Source organism: Theobroma cacao, chromosome 5 (genome assembly GCF_053813885.1).
Source record: "Theobroma cacao isolate CCN51 chromosome 5, ASM5381388v1, whole genome shotgun sequence".
NCBI lineage: Eukaryota > Viridiplantae > Streptophyta > Magnoliopsida > Malvales > Malvaceae > Theobroma > Theobroma cacao.
The window spans coordinates 2,734,809-2,750,930 of record NC_142643.1 but is presented as its reverse complement, the minus strand read 5'-3'; the positions used below and the strand labels follow the sequence as shown (position 1 = coordinate 2,750,930).

The 16,122-nt window shown below is 34.4% G+C and overlaps 2 protein-coding genes and 1 non-coding gene across 4 annotated transcripts; 2 read left to right on the top strand and 1 right to left on the bottom strand.

The window, feature by feature from the left end:
- Window positions 1–2,562: 2,562 nt before the first annotated feature.
- TRNAP-AGG (transfer RNA proline (anticodon AGG)) lies at window positions 2,563–2,634 on the bottom strand. The gene has a single exon. It is a non-coding gene; the product is annotated as a tRNA-Pro (tRNA).
- Window positions 2,635–4,047: 1,413 nt separating this feature from the next.
- On the top strand, window positions 4,048–9,661 carry LOC18597924 (MLO-like protein 3). 2 transcript variants are annotated; one of them, XM_018121945.2, is made up of 15 exons: window positions 4,063–4,353; window positions 4,426–4,483; window positions 4,584–4,882; window positions 5,000–5,116; window positions 5,370–5,430; window positions 7,426–7,514; window positions 7,629–7,703; window positions 7,811–7,902; window positions 8,050–8,099; window positions 8,172–8,212; window positions 8,303–8,476; window positions 8,575–8,610; window positions 8,726–8,793; window positions 8,883–8,943; window positions 9,033–9,661. In XM_018121945.2, the coding sequence occupies exons 1-15, from the start codon at window positions 4,228–4,230 to the stop codon at window positions 9,363–9,365; spliced, it is 1,680 nt and encodes a 559-aa protein (XP_017977434.2). In that variant the 5' UTR covers window positions 4,063–4,227; the 3' UTR covers window positions 9,366–9,661. The 2 variants fall into 2 exon arrangements, with proteins under 2 accessions (XP_017977435.1, XP_017977434.2); XM_018121946.2 differs by lacking the exon at window positions 8,883–8,943 and having other exon boundaries at window positions 4,048–4,353; window positions 9,033–9,202.
- A 621-nt stretch (window positions 9,662–10,282) lies between these two features.
- LOC148762348 (uncharacterized) lies at window positions 10,283–11,431 on the top strand. The gene is made up of 2 exons (XM_088806823.1): window positions 10,283–10,606; window positions 10,741–11,431. The coding sequence occupies exons 1-2, from the start codon at window positions 10,343–10,345 to the stop codon at window positions 11,281–11,283; spliced, it is 807 nt and encodes a 268-aa protein (XP_088662949.1). The 5' UTR covers window positions 10,283–10,342; the 3' UTR covers window positions 11,284–11,431.
- Window positions 11,432–16,122: the final 4,691 nt, after the last annotated feature.

Below are 16,122 nucleotides of genomic sequence, written 5' to 3'. Positions count from 1 at the left end.
AACCTCCTGAGCAGTCTCGTTCTTAATCAATTACTGACTAGAAATTTTTTGCACAGAGAATTCTGATACGAAGCAAAAGAGGATAAACAAAATGATTTTTTATTTCCATTTGGTAAAAGGAAAAGAGAATTAAGAAGTCAGTGGTTATGAGAGTTCAGGGAAGTGAGGTATGGAGAATAATTTCAGTATAATGAGTTTTACTTTAATTCTAAGTCTATTAACATTAATTGTTAATTGATTGTTACGAGACATCTCACCGAATAAAAAAAATTATTACAAAGATAAAATTATAAAATTTAAAAAAAACGAAGGTATATACAGCCCTTGCTAGCGACCCATTCCCTCTACATTTTACCGGTTATATCAGTTCTCACTTCTTCATGAAAGTTTTCATATGAAAAATATCAGATTAGCCTAGTAACAAGATCAAATAGGCAATCTTGATGTATATTATATCTCCTGAAAATGGAGGATAAAGTTTTCACTGATGACAAATTAATCTGCAGTCTCTTTTTAAGTCAACTTTTCTACCCATGCGTATCCAAAATGATCGACTGGAGATGCCAGCGTCTAGAGGGTAACCACATTTAAGTTCTGTCCATTAATTAGCACATATGAACACATTAGGAACAGAAATGACTTTCATACCATACGTAGAAATATTATCCTGAGAATTTTCAAGGAATTTTCCAAAGAAGAGTATCAGAAATTTTCTTGATATTGCTTCTCGTCAAATATTTCGAAAGAAAAAAAAAAGGGTAAGAAGTAAATCAGGATGTGATTAGACCACTAAAGGAAAGGCGAAGAGTACCCAGGCAGGTCGACTAATTCTGAACTCAACGTTCGTTCAGGGAAACTAAACGTAATAAGTGGGAACAAGGCCTTGGAAGTTCATCAGTACTTCAAGCATTGACGCTGATATCTTCTATGGCCACCCATTAACCAAACTCCCAAAAAAGAAAAAAAAAAAAAAAAAAACCTCCGCTATTACTTAGTGGTAATGCTTTCCAGAATATTGTCATCTACCTATCACTATTCTTTGAATGCAGTTTTCACAGGTAGACTTGACATGACCAACACATCAGAATTCATAAATTTGGGTTGGCTTTGAATCCTTTTCCATTCTGTTTTATACAACAATTTCTGAGAACCTCGTTTTGTTGTTCCTGACCAAACTGACACCGTCTGATTTCAAAGTCAAGAGGTAACTTAGTCCACCCTCAAAGGCACACCCCATCCGACCTCATTAACACTCCCGTTGTCATCCCATCACCACTCATACCATTATGATGAACTGGTCAAGACTTCAGAGACAGAAACTGATCAATGTTGGAACTTTAGAGACAACGAATGTTCTACGACTAACAATAACAGCCATGCAACAAACAAACCCAAAGTAAGCTTTTTCAATGTCATTTGAGTTGAAGATGTAATATGTGTAAATAGCAAGCAATTTTTCATAATTTGGAAGTTTAGAGTGATAGAAATTTGCAGTATGAATATGGTTTTCTGATTTTCTTCCTACTTTTTTTTTTCTTTGTGTTCACTGTAAGTTCACATTGTGAATTTCCAACAATTAATTTATGGATTGAAACAAAAATTTAAGACAAATGGACAGACTACGACTAAGAATCACAGCCATGCAACAAACAAACCCAAATTAAGCTTTCTCAATGTCACATGACTGAAGATGTAATATGTGTACATAAGCAAGCAATTTTTCATGATTTGGAAGTTAGAACGCTAGAAATTTACAGTATGAATATGGTTTTCTGATTATCTTCAAACTTTTTTCTATTTCTTTGTGGTCACTGCAGCTTCACGTTGTGATTTTCCAACAATTAATTCATGGATTGAAACAAGAAATTAGGACAAATAGACAGACATTAGAGACCGTTCAAAGGTAGAAAAGTAGAAGCACGGACATTGGTCTGATGTGTCAAAATCAATCTTAAATAGGTAGAGTTGGTTCAACTCATTTTCGGACAAGAATTCCTTCTCCAAGTTCTATTGAACACGTGTTTCGTTTTCCATTAGAAAAATTGCAAAAATCAATCTTTTGCCTACCAAGAACCTTCTCAATTTACTTGTCTAGACTTCCAGCTTAGCTGTCTTGAAAACGTACGTAAGCTTTGTAACCCAAGACTTTTGATGGGTACAATGAAATTGAAATTGGTAATTCATAGGGATTTTCTCTTTCTTTTTTTTCCTGGGGTCAGTGATTAGCTCTTTCCTTTCATCAAGGAAAAGAGAAACTTTGCCTTTTGCAGTGCAGTTTCAAGTTTGAACCTTGGGCTAAAATCAAGTCAATGACCAAGAAAATAAGGAGACCACCCTAGCCACTATCTTTTGCTAAGAGAGAAGTTTTTCCAGGCTTTACAATGGGTCCAAAAAGAAGCCTAAATGGCTAGATTAGACCCAAAAAAAGTGAGGCAGAACAATGCCCAAAGTAGCCCACAATCATTTCGGGCTAAGCTCAAAGATCTAGAAGTTAGCCAAAGCCTTAAATAGGCCCCAAAAAAAAGCCCAAAGGGGTAGATTCAGACCCAATAAAGCAAAGTAGGGGCACTCCGAGAATTGAACTCGGGACCTCTCGCACCCTAAGCGAGAATCATACCACTAGACCAAGTGCCCTCGTTGACCGTGTTTGAGTCGTTGAGCCCAATCCGGAACTGTTGGTGTTTTCTTTCGTTGCTGTGAAATCAGCCATTGGATTCCAAATGTGGTACGAATTTACATTTGTGTAAGATTTTTCATTTTTGTTCGAAAATCTTTATCGCCCAAGGATTCTACATGCAATTGGGTTGGTGACATGCTTATGCATGACGTATAGGCTTATAAATGATCACTGATTTAATACATTAAAAAAAAAAACTTTAATTCTTCTTATTTCATCTATGATTAATAGTTGACATAATATTAAAAAAAGTCTTCGAATTATTTAAAGAATTTTAAGTCAGTCCTTACTCTTTTATTACGTTCAATTAAATCTTTTTATTTTTATTTTGAATTAAAATAAACTCTTATAATTAATGATTGACTAAGTGTTACTAGTTAAAATATTTTCACATGGCACTGATATGGTGCTGATGTGAAGAGTAAAAAATATCACATTAGTATGTCACATAATCATTAATTATGATATACTAACATGTCATAGTATCATCAATTATAATATATTAGCATATTATAACATGCGATATAAAATGACAAATGATATTTTAATTAAATCAATTATTAATTATAAACACTTATTCGATTTAAAATAAAAATATAGGAGTTTATTTGACTCAAAATAAAAATATGAGAGTTGCATTGAAAATAAAAAAAAAATTTATTTGAATTTTCTTAAATAATTTGAAAATTTTTTTAGATATTATACCTTAATATTTTGAAGCTGTTTAAAGGTTGGCTTGAATTGCCTTGTATGTAATTTATTCCAATGCTTAGTTACCATATCAAACTTTATTTCAGAGAAAAAAGAAAAAGAAAAACATGGAACATAGAAATTTGACATTCTTTGTTTCCAGACAGAAGCTATTTAATTACAATGATGAAAAAGGAGAGAAAAAAAAAGTTTTAATTCAAAGATTGAAATACAAATTATTAACAAATTAATGTGATTATGAAACCTAATTAACTGTTAGATTAAAAAATTGACAATGTGAAAGTTCTTCTTCTTCTCTTTTTGACTTTTCGGAATGCACTCAGCCAAGCATTTCTTGTACCCTTCTTGACTGGAATCCTGCGAGAAACCATTTAAAAGTATACATGTTTTAATAACTTAATCTCCATGGGAGATTAAGAAAATGAATGGAATCTAAACCTATTGATTTCTACCCCTCCTTCTCCTTTGGGATTTTTTTTTTCTTTTTAGAAAATGAAATTGCTCTTTGTGTAATGGAAATATGACGTGCTGACAGGTACACCTCTCTCATCAAAACAAAGTCTTGCATTTTGAATTTTCTTTCCCTCAAATTAATTATGATAAAGCCATGAGGTTTTATTTGTTAGTACACTTGTTTGGAAATTGTGGAATTGGCTTTCAACAGTGTCAAGGAAGGAAACCAACGTTTCATCAGATTTTAGTGTGAACATAAGAAAAGGAAGAAACCAATGCCATTTACTTGTAGTTTCCCACCGAAGTCTTGCCTTGTTCAGTCATAACATTGAACATATTAATATTGTATTGGACTAGAAAAAAAACAATTCAAGTCGCAGGAAACCATGGCAGCTGGATACACATCTCCTAGCTCTCTTGAGCACACGCCAACATGGGCTCTTGCCACTGTTTGCTTTGTTTTCATCTCCATTTCCATTGCCCTGGAACACTCCATCCATCTCCTTACCAACGTGAGTGAGTTCAGATTTTTTCTTCTTTTTTGAGATATAATCCTCATATTCTAACATGATGAGCCATTGCAGTGGTTAAAGAGGCGTCGAAAAGCTGCCTTGAATGATGCTGTGGAGAAGCTGAAATCAGGTGCAAATATAAATTGATTACCTCCTTGCTATAACTTGAAATCCTGATTCATGTGTAACATATACTAACCTATTTGGTTCATCTGATTACTTGTTTGCAGAGTTGATGCTTTTGGGATTCATGTCACTTCTATTGGCAGTAACTCAATCGCGAATTTCTCATATATGTATACCCGCAAAGATGGCAGATATCATGCTTCCATGTAGCAAGCAAGTTAAGTCCAAGATCACAAAAGTGCAAGCCTATGATCAGAATTTTGAGAGTGAAACTTCAGGGAGGAGATTCTCATCAGTGAGTGCCCTCAAAGATGATATTCTATGGCAAATACATAGGCAACTAGCTGATGATGATCAAGCTACAACTAAGTCTGGTGCAGCTGATATTCCTTACTGTTCTGAAGTAAGTAATTTGAATACTAGTATAGTATCTTCTTTTCTCTCTTTTTGGTTCCCTCAATTGGTTGCTTGTACCTATAATTGTTGATGTTTGGGCTTTTTGATGGCTTGAAATTTGTAGGGAAAGGTTTCCTTAGTGACAAGTAAGGGCTTACAACAGCTACATAAATTCATTTTTGTTCTAGCAGTTATGCAGATTGTACACAGTGTTGTCACCATGGTTTTGGGGAGGGCAAAGGTAAATCATCCTAGACATTATACATACAAAATCAGTTTTGTTGCTTCATTGCAACTTCACCAGACTTTACATGTATTCACTAATTAATTTGATAAATTTTAAATAGGTTGACGTTTGATATATTGTTTTAATTATAATTACATCTTATTTTCAAATTGAAAATCTCTTTTTTTTTTCTCGAATATGTAAAAAATAAAAAAGAGATTTTTGTCTTTTTCATATTTTTCACTCTTGGTTTTCATGGTAAACGTAGATGAGGCGGTGGAAAGCATGGGAGAAGGAAACTAAAACAACAGAGTACCAAGTCGCTAATGGTAAGCTAAGAACATTCTTAAACCTTAAGTCATCAAACTAATCATTTTTCAGACATAGTTTTTTTACACTGAGTTCCACCAAATAAACAATGAATAACACCCAAACACATAGTTATTTTTATCTATTGTTTGCTTGAATGCACTAAAGTCAACAATTGCATTTAGTATTGAGTGAATGTGCCTCATTTCTTTCTAGCTAACATGTTTCATGAGTGCGCATGGGAAATCTGCTTTTATTTTATTTTATTTTGTCTATAAACCCTTCTGTGAGTTTCTCAAGGGAGCAAGGTTCACATTAAGGTAAAAGCCTTAACTAGTAAAATAATTAACAATTTGGGAGCCTTATTGATTTGACTTCCCATTAAGCATTTTGCCTTGCATGCAACTCCACTCCACTACAAAACAGGCTGAAAGTCCTCTTAGCCAATTTGCCTAAAGTGTAGACTTATGGCCCTTCTCTTCATTGTTCAAATGTCAAGCCTTAACTAGTAACAACAGTCGAATCTAAGACTTCTCACCAATGAATCTGTTAGATCCCATTAGTTTTTATGAAGGAACAATAGAAAAATATCAAGCAGATGTAGACAAACTGGTTTGGTTTGGGAAAAAGCACAGCAGAGAAGAATAGACAAGTAGCAGGCCGACTAGAAATTCTAGTCTAAAAAGGGGGTTGCTGATAAAATTTAGCTGCTAGACTTTGATTTTTCAGAAATGACTTTAAAGCTTGACATCCGAAAGTACCAGCTTTGTGGACCATGAGATTCTGACAAAGTGTGAAGACCTGCAATTGCAGAGTATATGGTCCATCTTCAAAACCTCATTTTCTTACTTGTTGGACCAGTTTACATGTTCTATGGGTCAAGTTATAGGAAGTGGCCCTGTATTTTAATGCTTACGACTTTGAACAATAATTGCGAATGCTCGGTACTGCCAAGAATTGAATTTTTACACCAGCAATAAAAACAAGAAATGAAAGATAATCTAAGACTTGAGAATTGGGAATGTAGAATTTTTATACAAAACAGTTTTTCTTGGGATGGAATTATTGGTCCTGAAACAGAGGTATAAGACTGTAATTCGTTCTCAGCATCCAGTATTTTCTGCTTCCTGCTGCAATGGCCTATGTCTTGGTGAGAAGAAACTGGTAAAATGGTATTACTATTAGGAGCGGTCTCTTGGTCACCTTGTTGCATATCTTGCCCAGTCATGTTCAAATGTGCCGATGCTACTAACGAGAAACTAAACTGGTTGGTTCGGTTAGAACATAGGAAAACCTTGCCAAAAAAAAAAAGGCAAACAACTTGAATCACTCAAATGGAACCCCCAAGATCGAAAGAGACGCTACCCATTTGTTTACCTCGGCCTGGACATTAAAATCTAGACAAGTTGGGATTATACACACCGGTGGCATAAACCCACAACCATCCACGAGCCAAATCTACATAGCTTGGGCAAAAGAAAGGGTTTACAGGAAAGGGAGAAAGAGAGGCATTAGCATGAGAAGAAAGAAGAGGAAAGAGAATGTTTTGGTGTAATAAGAGTACAGGCAGAAAAGGAGAGGCAAAAGCGAACGATGAAGAAAGGGAGGCGGAACGACGCTGAAGTGGAGGCATATCAGGTTTGAGAGAAAGTAAGGGGAGGAAAGAAAAAAGGAAAAAAAAAAAAACTGCCTGCTAACAAAGCTCTCCACCTATAACCATACACATCCTAAAATTTTAATAGGGTATCAGAAAAGACACAGTCCTCACATAAGTTTAGTTGGACACATAAACATAACAAACAAGGCTCTCCAGTTTTCCCTTATCACTCATTGGTTTAAGGTTGGATGTATAGTTCGTATAGTTGATACCAACTTGGTGGAATTGGATTGAACTTGAGAAATAGATGATGAACTCTAACCTGTTTCCCTGTTTTTCTTTATTTTTTTTTCAAGTGTAAGAGATTAAAAGATTTTGGGCTGTTGTCTTTTTCTCTCATAATTCTTCTGTTCACTAGATCCTGAGAGGTTCAGATTTACAAGACAAACAACATTCGGAAGACGACACGTTTCTACTTGCACAGAAACATCAATTCAGCTCTGGATTGTGAGTGGCCATTCTATTTCTCTAAACTATTAACGTTTTCCGATGAAACAGTACAATATATTGCGGTTGCGTTTCTATTAATAAATTGCTCTGGATGGTTGTCAATTGGAGCAGAAATGTTTCTTCAGACAGTTCTTTAATTCAGTAGCCAAAGTTGATTTTATGACCTTGAGGCATGGCTTCATCTCGGTAAACAAGCTACTTTTTCCAAATATGGAGATTGATTATGGTATATATAGCATAAGAAATGCTTTCCTTAATACTTAAATCGATATATTGTTCCATGAACCTTTCAGGCTCACTTGTCAGGGAGGTATAGTAATTTCGATTTCCAGAAGTACATAGAGCGATCCTTAGATGAAGATTTCAAGATTGTGGTCAGCATCAGGTTCTTGAATCTATAAATCTAATCTTCTTGAATCCTGATGAGCCAACACATAAATATTTCAGGACTTATCCTGAAAATTATATTTAATCTTCTTTGGCAATTTCTGAACTATCAGCTAATATACATGAAACTCTGTCTCTTTGCCAGCCCTCTTATGTGGTTCGTTGTTGTTATCCTGATGCTTGTTGACGTGCACGGTAATTGTTTTGTTCTCTTTGTCTCCCTTTATATAGTTATGTCTTGATCTTCTGGTTTTTTGAATCAATCAGGCTGGCACGCATATCTTTGGTTATCTTATGTTCCCCTCCTGGTAAGTGTAAAAAGTTGCATCTCTGTAATTTTCTTGTGGTCCAAGTTACTGATCACTTCTAGTCTTCACAAATTCTTTCTTGATTTATAGGTAGTGTTAACTGTGGGAACCAAACTTGAGGTCATTGTTGCACGAATGGCTCTTCAAATCAACAATCAAAACAGAGTGATCAGGGGAACCCCTCTAGTTCAACCAAAAGATGAACTGTTCTGGTTTGGACGGCCGCAATTTGTTCTTACTCTTCTACATTTCGCGTTATTTACGGTAACTTTGCTTAATAGAATGTAATAGGAAAATGAAACAAGTGAACCTGTTTACCTCACAACTCTTTGAATTTGAACTAACTGATGCTTGTTTTTCAGAACGCCTTTGAGGTTGCCTTCTTCATTTGGGTACTGGTTAGTAAATCCAACCTTACTCTGCTTTTCCTCTTTAAATGTTAAAATTTTATCTTGCAGAGTGTGCAACTTATAGTTCTGTTTTCAACTGTCATCTCTTTTTCTTCATTCTCAGATCCTATTTGGTTTTGATTCTTGCTACCATGAGCACACCGCAATCACTGCCACAAGGATTGTATTAGCGTAAGAATTACTTTGTTTCTAACTATTTGAGGATCTAAAACTTTGCAATTGATTAACTTCGAAGATCTTCATTTTCTTGATATCCTTAGGATCGTAGTTCAAGTCCTTTGCAGCTATATTACACTTCCTCTATATGCACTTGTGACACAGGTGAAGGTCCGCTGAAAACTATGTTTTCCAGTTCTGAGACTCACCATTAGTAATATAACACGGCTATTATTAATCTTGTTTGCATGCAGATGGGTTCAGAATTTAAGAGTAAGGCATTAGAGGATCAAACGACCAAAATCATCAAGCAATGGCATGCCGATGTGAGGGACAGAAGGAAGAGACAAGAACTTCTGCAATCTCCTCACCCTTCTATGTCAACAGAATGGAGCCCAAGAAGGGGTAGTACAGCCGAATTCGCTTCTCTCCCACGAGCAGGCCCTACATTAACTGAAAGCATTCACTTATCTAACAGAGGGGGAATCACTGAAGAACAAGACAAAATAGTGAAAGTAGAAGCAGGTTGCTCTCGTGGTCCATCTCAGCCAGTCATACTAGACAGGCCAATGCTGAGGAAAGGGTAGATTGGAGAGCAAATGAAGCCATACCACTGGCAAGAGGGAGATCAGTTTTATCTAAAAGGTTTTTCTGATGCCCTGATCTATGTCAATCGTAAACAGGCACACATCGGTCACTTAAAAGGGGTTTGCATTTGCCAGTTTCTGGTTTATAGTTTAATGACAAAGTTTGCATGGATTGATTGTGTAATATGGAGCCCCCTACTGCCTGAATTCGCTGTAAATCTGTAATATACTTTTCAGGATGATACAACATAAGACAGGACCAAAAATAAAATGGCACTAGAACAAACTTGTATCGACTTGTTGGATTCTTACCATAGTTTCAAAACTTAAAAGAGTTGGAATAAGCAGGTATCTACTAGATGTTTCTTGAAAGAATCTGCAGTGGACCATCTGTGTCTCACATTTTCTCTCACGGGGTTTGGCCTGATTGAAGCTTCAATTAAATCACATTAATTTGAAGTTTTTGAAGGTTTTATGAGAGCATAGAGGGGGAGATAGAAGATTAAAAACTTTACTTCATGTATGATTAAGACAATAGCACCATCAATGTTTTCTCCATTATAAACAAGGATTGTGAGAGTTTATGCCACCTGCTTGTTCTAGATTGGTTTTGGACCACTTTGGGGGTCCACTATTAGTCTATTATGGCATCCTGTGGTTGGATATGACCCTGAAATTGAGTTAAATGAATGCAACAAATAGTATCCACATCAAGTATGGGACCAAGGGCCATTAAGCTAGTAAAAGACGTGGAGTTGGGAGGAATCCAGGTTCACGACCACATCCTCCATTGTCCAAGGTTCCACCACTTAACTTTCTATATTCCTCTGCTTTTACTTATTCTTTCACCACCGCAGACCCTCCCCTCATTAATGATGCTGATAACTACTCAGATTTTCCCTTCAAATAACCTCTCTCCCGCTCTATATCTCTCCGCCCCCCCCCCCCTAACACACACACACACTCTCTCTCTCTCCATGGCCGACAACCTCTCCTTATGTCTCATGGGAGCCATGGATCGTCTTTGGTTTCACCAAATTATTCTGTTCCCAGAACCCTTTTCACTATATTTCCCAAAAACCCTCAAACCAGTACAGCAGCCCAACTCAGAATCTACTACTACGTCTACAAGCCCATCATCAAGCCTCTCTTTATCATCTCTTCCAGAAGACATCCCAACGGTTGTGTCTTCTCCCCCTGACCAACAAAACTCAGCAATTTCATCTCCATCAACTCCACCGGTAATAAAAACATAAACACCCATGCTCCTCGACAATCTTCAAATATATGTCTCCAAGTTCAGGCTCTTACCAAGTTTTTTTTTTTTTTTTTGCTTTGTTCATTTTGTTATTGTTTCTATGGTGACAAATTATAGGATGATTCTAAAAGTGAGGAAGAAGGAGTGAAGAAAAGACCAACAAGAGTGAGTCTTAGCTGTAGTAGAAGTCGTTCACATTCTTCATCACCATCAACCCAAAAAGGTCGGAAGAATCACAGACACTCAACTTCATGTTCACCTGGGGGTAAACTGCAAAAATCCATGAGTTGTAGGAGCTTGAAAGATTTGGAACTAGAAGAAGTAAAAGGTTTCATGGATCTTGGTTTTATATTCAAGAAAGAAAACTTAAATGCAAGAATGATTAGTGTTGTCCCAGGCTTGCTCAGACTTGGATTTCTCAAAACTAAACAGAAAACTGAACTGAATCTTGCTGCTGATGAACTACCTAAAGATGATGATATTGAACCAGAGGAGACCGGTGTTGTTAGACCATATTTATCAGAGACTTGGCTGATTAAAAGACCTGATTCTCCATTGCTGAATCTAAGGGTACCAAGGGTCTATGCCGCTGCTGATATGAAGAAACATCTTAAGTTTTGGGCTAGGACTGTTGCATCTGTGGCTCAGCAGGAATGCTAAATGTAAAATCTTGTCAAATTTTCCATAGAAAAGAGCCTGTCAAATCCAGCAAACAACTACTACATAGCTGCAACAGTAAAAAAAAAAAAGAGTTTGTAATGAGATAGTATACTATAAATAAACAATGAGCCAAATGCTCTTTCTGTCACCTATTTTAACTACTTCTGATTAAGCTAAATGAAGAAGTAGGATCTTCTTCTCTTGTTATACTAAGTCATCCGAATTGCTGAAGAGATAAGGCAACAAAAAGGAAGATGATCAGGACGGTCCTACCATGTTCTGGATTGAGATAAAATAACAAAAAGATAGCTTCTAATAGCAGCCAAGAGCCCCATTACACTGTTTCCATCCTTCGTTTTTGTCTTCACTTGATTTGAGAGCTGCATTATTCATGTGTTGTTTCTTTGTTTGTTTTTAAGTGAGATGTTGCTGTCATGTTCTCCATGCCCATACATTTTAGATCATGGTTTTCTTATGAGGCCAGGTCTTTTTATGTACATCACATTAAGTTTAATCAGGATCAAAATCACATGCTGTAACATATCAAATCAGGGGACAAAAGGATAGCTTTTCACGAATTCCTATCCTTATTTGTCCTACATTCTTACTTTGCCATGTTCCTAATCATTTTACACTTGGCTGGGGCAGCTTTAAACATGTCGTCCCACGCTAGCTAAGAAAACAATTGAGTACTCTGTGGACTGCAGATTATACCATGGGAATGTTTTTTTTTTTTTTTTCTTTTTTCTGGGTTATTTTGGGAAGATGAAAGAATTATTTGCCCTCTACAAACCACTCTCGGAGAGGACAACATGCCTACTTTATACTTCCTTCAAAGTTCAAACTATCTCACCTTTGTTTGTTTGTTATCCTTTTTAACAAGAAAACTGTTGGGGATGGATGCAAAGGTAATTGTGCAAATGATACATGAGGGACATAAAGGCTCTTCCCAGATTCAATATTTGTTGGTTTCTATCCATAACTACTTGAGTGGCATCTCTTATCGGATTTCACACATTTATAGAAAAAGAAACCAAGCTGTTGACTATCTCTCCAATAAGAAACATACATATCAGAATCTGCATGTTTTTTTTCAAGTTGAAGATGAGCTCAAAGGAATGATTAGGTTAGATAAAACTAATTTATCTTATATTCGTTTTAAATAAATGTAAAGGAGTAATACTCCTAATTTATTTCTACTCTATTTATTATATTGATAATCTAGACTCTTGTAATATGGAGCGTTGAAATTTAATGTTTGCATTCAAAAATATGCATATAAAATGAAACCTTCCTTTGTAGGTACTTTTCCACATTCTTTTCCATTTTATGTAATTATGGAGGTTCGGTTTATGTCCCCTCCGTAACGTACTTAATCCTTTTGATTATTAATAAAATATTTATAAGGTAATTGGGTCCTACACGAATTTTCAGCATAAAAAAAAATTGTTGGCGAGGGAGGAGGGGTTGCTTGGGTCTGAACTCAAAGCCTACATGCCTCACAAACGATCCTGGTGCCAGGCCAAGTAGTGGAAGGCCTCATCTTTGTTTCTCTGAATCTATGTGTTGAACGTTTTTAATAAGAATAAGTTAATAGTTGAATTAAAGTGGACTAAAGATCAAATTGGATAATGGTTTGGTTTTTCAAGTCTTGATTGTTAATTAACTATTAACTATATCTATACAAACAAATAGTTATTGTATGTAGAAAACAGATATTTAATTGTCTTTAAATGGAATTCTTTAGTGAATTGGTTTAGTAAATGTAAAACATAATCAACATTAATTTTCATTGTATTTTCGAAATTTATTGTCTATAAATGTTTTACACATTATTAAAGAGATAAATCATACACATCTTGAAATCATTGTACTATTCATTTTTATTTTAATCCTATGTTCTAACACTATGATCATGTTGGAGGATATATAGAAAATGGGGTTATTAAATGAGCCCCCAACAATAAGCAATACTGACATATTTCAACTAAATAGTAAAGTGATTGAACTTGCAATCCAAGCGTAGTCTCATTATTGTTATTTCTCTTTGCACAGATTGAAATTAACTCTTGAAACATTTTATTAATTGTCAGACATACTCAAACGCAGAAACAAAACTAAAAAATATGACAAATTGCTCAAAGGTTTCGACAGAAAAAGAGAAATGGGCCAAGGTCTAAAGAACCGTTGCAGTGAAGAAGAACGAATAGATTCAGGAAGAGTAGAATGAAAGGGAGCAATGGGCCGAGGTCTAACAAAACTCATGAAACAGCCCTCAGTATATAGAATGGAACCCAAATTATAATTGGGTTTAACCACTACAGGCCCAAGAAGCCATAGGCTAATTTCTTAATAAACCAGCAAACAAATTTATTAAAATAAAAAAGCACTCAATTATTATCGGTACTTGTAAGTCAGCAATGCTTTCATGATCTTTCTTTTTTTTTAAAAAAAAATTAACAATAATTCAGTCAAAATGGATTGGGATTGCCATTCTCTTATGCATAGTCAAAGGAGTAAGGAATAAGAAGAAAATACATTAAAAAAGTATTAAAAAATTCAAGAACAAAATTATTCCCACCACTAACTTGTATTAAAAGATTTTAGAAATGATGTAACTCTATTTCGTTGACAAATTTTAATACCACATCCACATAAAAATATTAGTTAATGAGCAATTGCTTATGTCATATTCACATGAAACTTTGCTTAAGCTTTTAGATTCATCAATGTTCAAGCTAAAATAATAATAAAAAATTACCCACACATATATATCTAAAAACGCCAATAGTTATATAAGATGAAAATTTTCATAAGCTCTCTCTTAATATAAACCACTACTTTAAATTATTCGGATCTCCCACTAATCACTTTGAAACCAATTATTAATTTCTATCTCTTCTAAGTTAAAAGCCAATGTTTTTTTTTATATGTGTGTGTGAGAGAAGTAGTGGGTTTTACTTTCTATCCAATAATAACACAAATCCACTTGGATTTAGTGAATGAGGGGTGACATAGGACTCCATATTCAGAGGTTAATATTTTCCCAATGACTTTATTTATAGTTACATCTCGACTTCCTCCATCTTGTTAACATAATTAAAAAGATAAACAAAGTAGCACTAACCACATATTCATGCTTTGCTACCTACTTCCAACGATGATGGGGTGGATATACTCAATGCTTGTTTGGTTTGGCTTTTTTCAGTTTATCTACCTCTTAAAAGTGAAAGTCAAGTCAAATATAAATTTTGAAAAGTTCTTTAAAAAAAAATAGTTTTTTTTAAAGAATAAAATTTTGAAAAAAAGAGTTTCAGAAAAAGCTCATTTTCTTCTCTTCTTTTAAAAATACAAGAGAATTTTTATTTTTGATCCAAAAATATCCTCATCTGTTAAAAATAATTCTAATATTACCTTCTCAAAAAAGAAATACCCTTTATGATAATTTTAACCAAAATTATAACTTATAAAAAAGAATTTATAAAAAAATTTATCAAATAACTTTAACTTAATTTTAAAAGTTATTATTTTTTATAAGAGTTTCATAATATATTTTAAGTTAGAAAAAAATCAAGCCAAACAGGCTCTCACTTCTGATTTGTCATTAAAATATTCTTTAATGTTTATGTCACAAGCTTGTATTTTTAATTCAAAGGGTATCTCCATTAAATGGAGGAAAACCTTATATATTAACTCAAAACCCACTTCATCTCTTATTAATGTAGAATTTATAATAGTCTATCTTAACTAGTTGTGCAATATACTCTCATTGCACTTACTCTTTCACTCTATAGAAGAGAGAGACTCACTTTGATTTAAGTTTACTTCGATATACACAAGAGATGTTAGTGAAGATTTAGACAAACTTAATTTTATATCAATTATCATGAACTTACATTTTCAATTCAAAAACATGACTATTTACTAAAAAAGATTCATCATATTTTTTACTGATATGAGATTCGTGATGCTTAGACTTAACTCTCTTTTTCTTTTACGTAAATATTGTGTTGTTTTCCCTTTTTCAAGGTTCAGTTCCAAACTCAAACTCTTTGACGTTCTCTTTAACTAAAAACTCAAACTCTTGGTTTGTATCTTAACGTTAAATTTAATTCTATATTCAAAAAATACATGCATTTACTATTTTAAATCAAATATCTCAACAGATACAATGTACTTAAAAATGAACATCAATGCAACTAAGTGGAATTTGTAACTTCTTTTAGGAAGCGTAACAAATTGGACACCCTAAATTGCTCAAGAACTTTCCCATTTTTTTTTAAGAAATTTTTATGTTTTATATATAATCTTTTATATATATATACTTAATTAATTATGTTCTTTTCTTTTGGCCATGGAGATGGAGCAGCTGCATGTGAATTAATTAATTCTGTAAGCATTCAGCAATTTAAACAATGATATATATGAATTATACATATATATTATATATAGTTCTAGACTTCTAGTAGGGGTCTCACCATCGACACAATTGATTTAGCAGATCAAGACTTCAGTATTATAATAACAAATCATGCATTATCGTGGACAGAAATTTGAAGAACTTACCGTATTAAAACCAATATATTTTTTTTATTTTTAAGCAATCAATTTAAAAACTTACGGAACCAACTATAAATGAGGAAACCGACAATTTCTTAATTTTCCTTCTTAATCAAATAATTCCATAAATAAATTCAATGGCGAATTCAAGATAGGATGCTTAAAGATGTGAACGATGAAAAACAGATGTATCCAGCAAACACCGAAGAAAAACTTGCTTCGTAGTGGGTGGGGGTGCGCCCGCGTGAGGAGAGGAAGTGGCCCAAAGGTCAAAGAAAG

Bases quoted from the DNA above. Each gene is read 5' to 3' on its own strand.
- LOC18597924 (XM_018121945.2), top strand. From the start codon at position 4,228: ATGGCAGCTGGATACACATCTCCTAGCTCTCTTGAGCACACGCCAACA. The intron at 7,515-7,628 runs GTGAGTGGCCAT...CAATTGGAGCAG, and splicing joins CATCAATTCAGCTCTGGATT to AAATGTTTCTTCAGACAGTT. The intron at 8,944-9,032 runs GTGAAGGTCCGC...GTTTGCATGCAG, and splicing joins TATATGCACTTGTGACACAG to ATGGGTTCAGAATTTAAGAG.
- LOC148762348 (XM_088806823.1), top strand. From the start codon at position 10,343: ATGGCCGACAACCTCTCCTTATGTCTCATGGGAGCCATGGATCGTCTT. The intron at 10,607-10,740 runs GTAATAAAAACA...GACAAATTATAG, and splicing joins CATCTCCATCAACTCCACCG to GATGATTCTAAAAGTGAGGA.